At 39.9% G+C, this 9,776-nt stretch overlaps 1 protein-coding gene across 2 annotated transcripts; it reads left to right on the forward strand.

Annotated features, from left to right (window-relative positions):
- Positions 1–1,157: 1,157 nt before the first annotated feature.
- LOC115565422 (uncharacterized) lies at positions 1,158–9,376 on the forward strand. Of its 2 annotated transcripts, XM_089264087.1 has the most exons (5): positions 1,158–1,252; positions 5,882–6,255; positions 6,385–6,511; positions 7,567–8,883; positions 8,969–9,376. In XM_089264087.1, exons 2-5 carry the CDS (start codon positions 5,935–5,937, stop codon positions 9,106–9,108), a joined length of 1,905 nt encoding a protein of 634 aa, XP_089120213.1. In that variant the 5' UTR covers positions 1,158–1,252; positions 5,882–5,934; the 3' UTR covers positions 9,109–9,376. The 2 variants fall into 2 exon arrangements, with proteins under 2 accessions (XP_089120213.1, XP_030246438.1); XM_030390578.2 differs by lacking the exon at positions 1,158–1,252 and having other exon boundaries at positions 5,869–6,255.
- Positions 9,377–9,776: the final 400 nt, after the last annotated feature.

Here is a 9,776-nt window from a genome sequence, read left to right on the forward strand (position 1 = left end):
TAACATATAACATATAACATATAACATATAACATATAACATATAACATATAACATAACATATAACATATAACATATAACATATAACATGATAACATAACATATAACATATAACATATAACATATAACATATAACATATAACATATAACATATAACATATAACATATAACATATAAACATATAACATATAACATATAACATATAACATATAACATATAACATATAACATATAACATATAACATATAACATATAACATATAACATATAACATATAACATATAACATATAACATATAACATATAACATATAACATATAACATATAACATATAACATATAACATATAACATATAACATATAACATAAACATATAACATATAACATATAACATATAACATATAACATATAACATATAACATATAACATATAACATATAACATATAACATATAACATATAACGTATAACGTATAACGTATAACGTATAACGTATAACGTATAACGTATAACGTATAACGTATAACGTATAACGTATAACGTATAACGTATAACGTATAACGTATAACATATAACATATAACATATAACATATAACATATAACATATAACATATGACACATATAACACATATAACACATATAACACATATGACACATAACATATGTATAACATATAACACATAACGTATAACATATACCACATATAATATAGCAAATATATCTCATTTAACTCATATACTATATCGATCACAAACTTTTCCAGAGAGCATTCAACATTCGGACTGAACGATCGCAAGAGATCCATGATTTATATATTTTTGTATATTTTGAAACAGTCGAGCCCAAATATCGAAAAAGTAGAGACCAAAATAATACGCACACAGCGACAAGCGAAAGTATACATATATATACATACATATATTATACATATACATATATTGAAAATGTTGCTCGACATGCCAAATAATATGGAACACAAAAGAGAGTGCGAGAGAGAGAGAGAGGGAGGGAGAGAGAGTGAGTAAAGGTAAGAGCAGAACAGTTAGTTGCGTATAGATGAGAGCGCGTGTCTCTCTGTCTCTGTCTGCGTTTGTTTTGTATTTGTATTTGTATTTGAATTTGAGTTCGTTTGTGTATTGGTGCGCTGTGTTTGCATTTGTATTTGTGGCTTGCTAGCGACTGTTAATACTATAATTTACAAATTTGTTCGGTTCAGTTCGCGCTGGAGAACGTTGCGGAAAAGTTGTCGTTCGTTGTTGGTTAGTGTCGAAATTATTCTTGAAACTGAAATTGAAATTGAAATCGAAATCGAAATTGTGTTTTTGTTGTTTGTCCATTCGAACGAATGCCGGCACTCGTTGTGTGTGTCTGTAAGTGTTTGTGTGTGTGTGTGTGTGTGTGTGTGCAGTGCGTGTTTTTGTTGTGAAAAATATTTGGTGAAAGAGCTTGACATTGGCTAGCTGCCAGGGAAAGCTAAAGCACGTGCACTCGTTATCCTCTGCTCAGCACCAGCGCCCTCCCCCACCCCTTGCCTGGTCACGCCCCTTATCATGCGTAGGGCGTGATCGGGTGCAGACCTCAGGTGTCATGCCGTTAACTATCAATCCATCAATCACACGTCGCCAAAAGCTTTGCGGCGGCGCGCACGCGGCTTAACACCTTGTTGCCAAAAAGTCAGCACCCAGCACCCAGCCCCTGTCCATCCGTCCATTCGTTTGTTGATCATTTGAAAAGTTGATTTAAACAGTGGCTGACAGTGGCCTGAGGCGTCTCGCACATTTTCCATGACAGCATAACTCACTCTAATCTCCTCTTTTCATTCAATGTGTGGAAGTCTTTACATGAACTTTTGTACATTCGAATCGAAAACTGAGTTTCATAATCACAAAACTGACGACTTCCTAGCGCACAATGATTCGCAACTTATATATACATACATACATACATATAGACTATGCACGATTATAGCTACATATGTATGTGTGTGTGTATGTATCTAAGTTTGTTTGGTTGATTTACGCTGTCAATAAAAGCGAGTTTTACAGTGGGCGACAGTGGGCAGCTGATTTTCGCACAGTGGCCCACTTCCGTTCGAAAAGCGTGTGATTGAATGGTTCAGTCGGGTTAGGCATATCATCGTTGGGCCTTATAGTATCTCCAGTAATGTCATATGCATATGCAATCACTTTGCTTGCCTTGAGTCCCATTGAGGCACAACAGTGCCTGGCATATGTATTCGTCACTCATGATTGATTGCTTCGGCCACGTTTTACACATTTCAAGAAGAAAAGAGACGAAAATAAAAGAAAAACTATTATTATGTCAGCTGGTTTAGCTCTAGTGTGAATCTACATATATACACTAAATATATTACCGAGAGAGTCTAGCGAGTCCAAATAAACATTGTTCACATCATAAATTGTATTGAAGTCATTCGATTCGGAGTCAGTCGATTCGGATTTATAGCCCACATAATCTATAAAGCTCTAATTGATTTATCAAAATTGTTTCGTAATTTGTGCTCCACAATGAGTCAATTCAAAGTATAAATCACAATTTCACTGGGAAACTGAGAAAAGCAATGCAAATATGGGTAATACGAAAGAATGCAAAGTTCTTTTATATTTTATATAAATTCTTCACATATTTTTCTATTGAACATCTAATATATGTAATCTATGTGGAAAATAAAAGCGCAAAACATGTTTGTATTTATATATACCACATACGTATCTCCACAAGAAATGTGCTATAAGTGTTTTTCTTATAGGATCTCTTAGACAAGTGTAACAAAAGAAAAACTGAGAAATGAAATTATATTATATTATATGTTGGATACTTTCCTTTACAATCTCATATCTTATAGATCATATATATAACTTGTTAGATACCTTACTATATATGTAGATTGATGATCTATATATTTCTGCAGAATCTAAGGCAAAGACAAATGCATATTCCATGATTTCTCGTAGAATATTACGATTGAAAAATATGAATATTACGCCATAAAATCTAATATATATGACTTAAATAATAAATAATAAATAATATATAGAACAATTTGGTAAGAGAAAAAATAAATGAAAATATATTTTATTCTTCAATTTTTCTTTTGCAACTTTTTTACCTATACATACAACAGATATATTATTTATATTATATTATTCTAAAAAGAAATACAATACCAAAATATTCTATTAATTGCTTACTTTTAGCGCTGTCTGTGGGCATCATCAAAATAATATTAAAAATAAATTATATTTTTTATTTGAAAGCGTTATTTGAGTAGAAAAACTAATAGTAATTACAGTTCGCTAGCAAGCAATTTCAATTTCAATTTTTAGCGACCTTCCATATGGATGACAGACAAAGTGATTCAAAGTTGTTACAAAATACATATTCTCCCTCTCTCTGTATATTTATATGTATGTATATACGTATAGCTTGTAATATTGTTAATCGTACGCGGTTCTAAAGCTCGACTCGCGCTTGCTTAGCTTATCATCTGGATAATGTCCAGCTCTAGCTCTGGCTCTGAGTTTGAGTTTGATGCTGATAGTTGAGCTTAGTTGCTCTAGAGCTGAGCATAGTTCTAGCGGTGTTAGTTTTGAAAGAGCCCTAGGCAAACCTAGAGTGAACTATTACTACTATTTTTTAGAGGAGTAGGAGGAGGAGGCGTGCACTTAAGTGTAACTGTGCGGCTTAGCTTATCACCGCGTGCCAATTTCTCTGTTTGACGTTGTCAATAGTTGGGATTTGGTGTTTATGTATTTTTTTTTTGTTTTTCTTTTCTATGGAGTGAAAAGCTAAAGATATGGCTGACATGATATCGCCGTCATTGGCATTTATGAGTTGGTCAATGCGATATTGGTCGGCTTGTCAAGGGCCACCGATATGAGAGCCAATTCGATATCAATTCTAAAATATTGCAATGCCGCGATAAGGACAAGAACGACACCAATCATTTTATACAATGGGTGTTACCTTGTGTGTGTAGTTAGCTTAATTATGTGAAGAGATAGATAGAGAGAGAGAGAGAGAGAGGGACAGAGAGAGAGAGAGAGAGAGAGAGAGGGAGAGAGACAGAGAGAGAGGGAGAGAGAGAGAGAGAGAGCAAATGAAATATATTTGGTGGTCAGTGCGTTCAGGGGCCACATTGAGTTTGGGCCGTTCCATGCGGGTGCAAGTTTTCGGCATAGTTGAATGGAAATCCCCGGTAAACGATATTCGATTTACGATTTACACTTGGTAACTGTTGATTGGCAATACGTTTGAGGTCATATGAAATACATAACAAACAGACTGAAGTGAATGTAATTGAAGGCAATTAATTGGCAGTTCGATTTATATCATTGCGAACAGACTGAAATAATTGTAGCTATTGTTAACTCGCCATACATTTGCCTAGTTTACGATGTACGATTTACGAGATTCCATAGACGATATGCGAAAAATGTATTCTCCCAACTTAAGTCATTGGAAATATTGTTGGTTGACAATACATTTGTTCAAGATACGACACTCGATATACGATATACGTTCTACGTTACGTGATATATGTATATATGTGTATAGCCAATAGCCTAAAGTGTTTGTAGGCAAGGCATATACGCTATTAGACTTTACGATAACATAACGTCGATTGGGTTTATTTTTGGTTGACAATATTTTATTGAACACGATATACGATATTCGAAAATGACACAGCTACCTGAGAAAAGTGATTCTAATTTATATTGAATGTCAAAACCTTTTATCAACATACGATATTCGATCTACGATATATGTGTTATATAGCTAACTATCCGATTGATATTTTTTCTTACCACTTATGCCCATTATAGGATATAGCAAATACGACATTCAATGTACGATATGCGGGTATACGTATTAAACTGACTGATTCCACATATGATATTCAATGTACGATATACGATATACTTAGCTAACTGACGAATTTAACACACTAATTCCACTTACGATATTCAATGTACGATATACGATATACTTAGCTAACTGACTTAAATTGATTGATAATACATGTTTGCTCAGTATACGATATGCCACATACGATATTCAATGTTCAATATACTGTATACGAATTTAAGAGACTAATTCCACTTACGATATTCAATGTACGATATACGATATACTTAGCTAGCAGACTGAAATCAATTGGTTTACTCAATATACGGCATTCCATATACGATTTTTGACGTATGATTATGTATATATGTGTTTATATAGCTAGCTAGTACCAGAGAATCGCTTAGATTCAGCTGATTATGGTTTAATGATTATGAGATTAATTAACAAGTCTGTGCGCGAAATCAGTTGAACAAACACCTTCTCTTGGCTAAATATGTGAGTTCCAATAATAACATGTTTCGCATTGGCTAACATCTAATCTTATCTGAGTCGATATTCGCTTGGTTTTATTGTTTTCTTGGCGTTGTATGTATACACATATATATGTATATATATATTGAGAGCACTTTAACGTAACGCCGCCGAAGAAAGCTTTTAATTAATAACGTGTCGATGATTATGTGCTCCCAATAAACAAAGTCAATCGAATCGAGCTTGACAGAGTTTTGTATTATTTGCACTGAACTTATGGAAGGGAACTAGTTAATGTAATTGAAAACATGTATTGATATGAGATGAGCCACTAGATAGGAAAAGAGTGAGCTATAGAGCGGGAGAGAGAGTCGAAGCGATTGAGGCATTAGCTTGGCCAGAGGTTATGATCTGTAGACGAGATGGGCTGGCCAGTGAAATGTTGTTGTATGACTGCTAGTTACACTCCCCCTCCCCCCCCTCTTAGTCTTCCTCTCTCTCCCTCTCATATACAACTGCCTTTAATCCAAGCACAACTTTTGCAGACTTCGATCCCAGTGACCACCCAGTGATGCTAGCATAAGGCGAACATTTAACGATGACTGATTACAAAAATGGCAGCAACAGCAGCCCGCCCAGCAGCGACAACAACATGAGCAGCAGCAATACCGCCACCAGCAACAACAACAACAACAACAACAACAGTAACGCTCTAAGACTAAACGTGGCCAAGGAGCAGCCGCCAAAGTATGACGAACAGCCACCCAAGCAGACCCAAACAACAACAGCAACAGCACAGCCCAGCAAGAAGAAGAAGAAGAAGAAGAAGCGACGGGACAAGGGCGATCTGGGCGATGATTTTGTGGCGCCCGATGGCGGCTGGGGCTGGTTGGTGGCCATCTCCAGTGGCATCAATATTGTGAGTAGCCGCACTCTCTCTCTCTCTCTGTCTCTCTCCTTATGGAGAAAGAGGGGGGTATCTGTATATATACATAATCAGATTCAATAATCTCTCTCTCTCTCTCTCTATCTCTATTGACATCTACAGCTGGTCACGTTTGCGTTGGCTCAACAGTTTGGCGTCATCTTTCGTGTCCACTTCGAGCGTTTGGGCATCACCAGCTCCGAGCTGACGACCATTATCAACACACAAATTGCCGTTTCGGCCTTTACAGGTGAGTTGCGGGATTAGCCGAGTGCCAGACAGTTAGTAAACGAGTGCTGTAAATGCCAGGAATTCCAGCATAGCCTAAAGTATAGCCTATTTATGAATGAGCAACGATACCCGCTGCTTAGTCAGTTTTGCTCGAGTTGATGTCAGGCATTGCAGTTAGTGCAGAAATTGCATTAGAAATACTCTGTTATTGATATTCAAAAGGGTATATTGATTGTGTCCTTTTTTTGTAAATTGATAAACACGATTGTTTATGACGTTCCGCTTACAAGAGTCTATGGGTAGAGTTCTTTAGGTATATATACTCTTGAGAAGACAATCAGCTGAATAGAGGGTGTCTTTTGGTCTGTTATTGGATGAGTGTATCTCAGTCGGTCAACTATACTAGAGCACTTTTCCTTGCCTAGAATAATGGAAGCAACAGCTGTTTAGGGAGCGTGGGGTATCTGCTAGTGATGTAATTGCAAGTAGAGCACTATAAATCGTCTAAAATGACGAAAACGAAATCTACGCAGAGTACAGGGCATCTCATAGTCGTGCAGTCCCTACCAGGTCGCACTTACCAATTTAGATTGATGGAAATACTATGATAGGGTAGCTGATAGTCATGCACTCCTAAACAGAGCTCTGTTACTTGTGTAGACTGATGGAAGGAACAGATGTGCGTATAGCCTATGGTATCTCATAGTCATGTACTTCCAACAAGGGAATTCTTATTATCTAGAATGATTGAACTAGGGTATCTTGTAGTCGTTCGCTCTCTATCAGAGCACGCTTCCAACCCATCTCTGCATATACTCAGTGGTATCTCGTAGTCGTGCACTCCCGACACGAGTATTCTTATTATCTAGAATGATTGAATTAGGGTATCTTGTAGTCGTCCACTTCCTACCAGAGCACTCTACCTTGTCTAGAAGAACCAACACAGTTCTGCGCATATTCAATAGTATCTCGTAGTCGTGCACTCCCGCCTAGAAGAGCCCTCTGACTTATCTCCCCGCTAGTCAACTTCCCGAAATCTCCATCTAAAGTCAATTTCTTTCAATATGCTCGCAGGTTTGCTGAACGGTCCATTGTTCCGTCGGTTCACGTACCGTGTCGTGGCGCTGGTCGGGTCGGTGCTGACCTTTGTGGGCCTGTTCTGGATGGTGTTCGCCAACACCTTCACCATTTACCTGCTGAGCTTCTCGATCATCTACGGCTTCGGCCGCGGCCTGACAGTGTCTGCCTCCTCGCTGGCGGTCAACACGTACTTCAAGCTGAAGCGGCGCACCGCAACGGCGTACCAGTTCGGCGTTGCCGGGCTGGGACCCATCGTGTGCCCCTACTTTGCCACGTTCCTGCTGCGGGAGTTCGGTGTGGTCAGTACCGTCCTGCTGTTTGCGGGCGCCTCGCTGCACACGATCGCCTGCTCGCTGATCTATCAGCCGGTGAAGTGGCATGTGGTGAAGCGCAACAAGGATGCGGAGGCGCTGCAGCCGGAGAAGACGCAGGCGCTGGCCGACGAGGAGGACGATGACATTATCAAGCATGTGGTGGAGCCCGAGACGCCGGTGCTGCCGCGCGCCAACGACGGCTGGTTCGGCTCCCGGGCGTCGCTGAACAGCAGCGGCACACGGAATCGGGTGCAGCAGGGCGAGAATGGCCACTTGGAGCTGAGGCGTCTCAGCAGCCGTGACTCGGGTGGCGGCCGGCAGCATCGCAGCATCTCGGTGAGCCACAGCATCAAGGAGGAGCCGCACGATCCGGATGAGCCCGAGTACGAGTACGAGATCGAGAGTCGGGAGCAAACGCAGCCGCTGAAGGCGACGTCACAGCTGACGGCCAAGGAGCAGCAGCAGCTAGAGGACGAACAGGAGCTGGAGCGCCGCAAGAAGCTGTCCTTCCTGCAGAAGATCGTCATATTCTTCGATCTGGATCTGCTGCGCGACATCACCTACGTGAACCTGGCCGTGGGCATTACGCTGATCAATTTTGTGGAAATCAATTTCGCCATCCTGACGCCCTTCATACTGAACAATCTGGGCTTCAACAGCAATCAGATAGCGTTCGCCATGTCGCTGCTGGGCTTCTTCGATCTGATCATACGCTTCCTCATCCCACTGATCACGGCCAGGTTCAGTTGGAGCAATCGCACGTTCTTTGTGGTCGGCATCCTGGGCATGTGCCTGGGCCGGTTCCTGCTCTCGATGACCACCAATTTCTACGTGATGATCTCCATCTTTCTCTGGCTGGGCCTGAACAAGGCCTTCCGCACCGTCTTCTGGTCCCTGATCATACCCAGCTATGTGCCGCTGAAGCGTCTGCCAGCCGCCGCCGGGCTCCAGCTGCTGATGTCGGGCACATTCTCCATGGTCTTCGGGCCGATGATCGGTGAGTAGTTGTGGTAATTCCTGCACGCTCCTGTCGCATTCACTAATCTGCCAATGTCCTTGCTTACTCCCTGTCCCACTACCAGGCCTGATACACAGCACTCCGGTGGTCCTTAACTGTTTCAATATGCTTTGCGTTACGGCCATTAGCCTTTGGTACATCGAGGACTGGATTCGTTCCCGACGTCGCAAGTCCCCGCCAGTCACCGATGCCGACTTCAAGTGAGCTCCAGCTGGACGCATGCCAAACCCAAGCCAATCCCATGCCAATCCCATCACACATTGTTCATCATCCTAATCCATATGTAACTCCTAGTCTAGCCAAGATTTTTTTTATTGTTGTCTATGTTGTATGTTGTATGCTTTTTTTTTTTTTTTTTTTTTTTTTTTTGTGATTTAGTTTAAAAATACATTGTACATTTTGTATATATAATTGAATGTAGCAAATTATTTTTTACTGTTAATAATATGCCTAAGCTGAACAATTGACAAAACGCGACTTTAATTGGATTTCAAGTGTTTCTTTTTTTGGTTTGCCTATAATTTTTGTTGTTGTTGTTGTTTTTTTTATTTGTTTACATCACAAACAAATTTAACGCGTGCGCCAATCAATTAACAATTGATTTACCAACCAGCATTTCAATTGTGGCTCTAGACACAACAAACCCCATCTCGGCCCTATGACAGACTTCAATGCAGTTTGTAACGCTCGACAGGGAAGCAGTTCCAGCTGTTTTGAGTACAGATAGGTTGAATATTAAGAGACATATCTGGACCTTTAAGACAATTCGAATTCACTTTCTAGCATAGATCAGATTGGCTTTTACGTATACATATATGTATATATAAATATAATATATGTGGATTTCCGATGGTCTTAGAACTGCAGTCAAA

The sequence above is a fragment of the Drosophila navojoa genome, chromosome X (assembly GCF_054131105.1).
Source record: "Drosophila navojoa isolate 15081-1374.11 chromosome X, UAZ_NAV_1.0, whole genome shotgun sequence".
Classification (NCBI taxonomy): domain Eukaryota; kingdom Metazoa; phylum Arthropoda; class Insecta; order Diptera; family Drosophilidae; genus Drosophila; species Drosophila navojoa.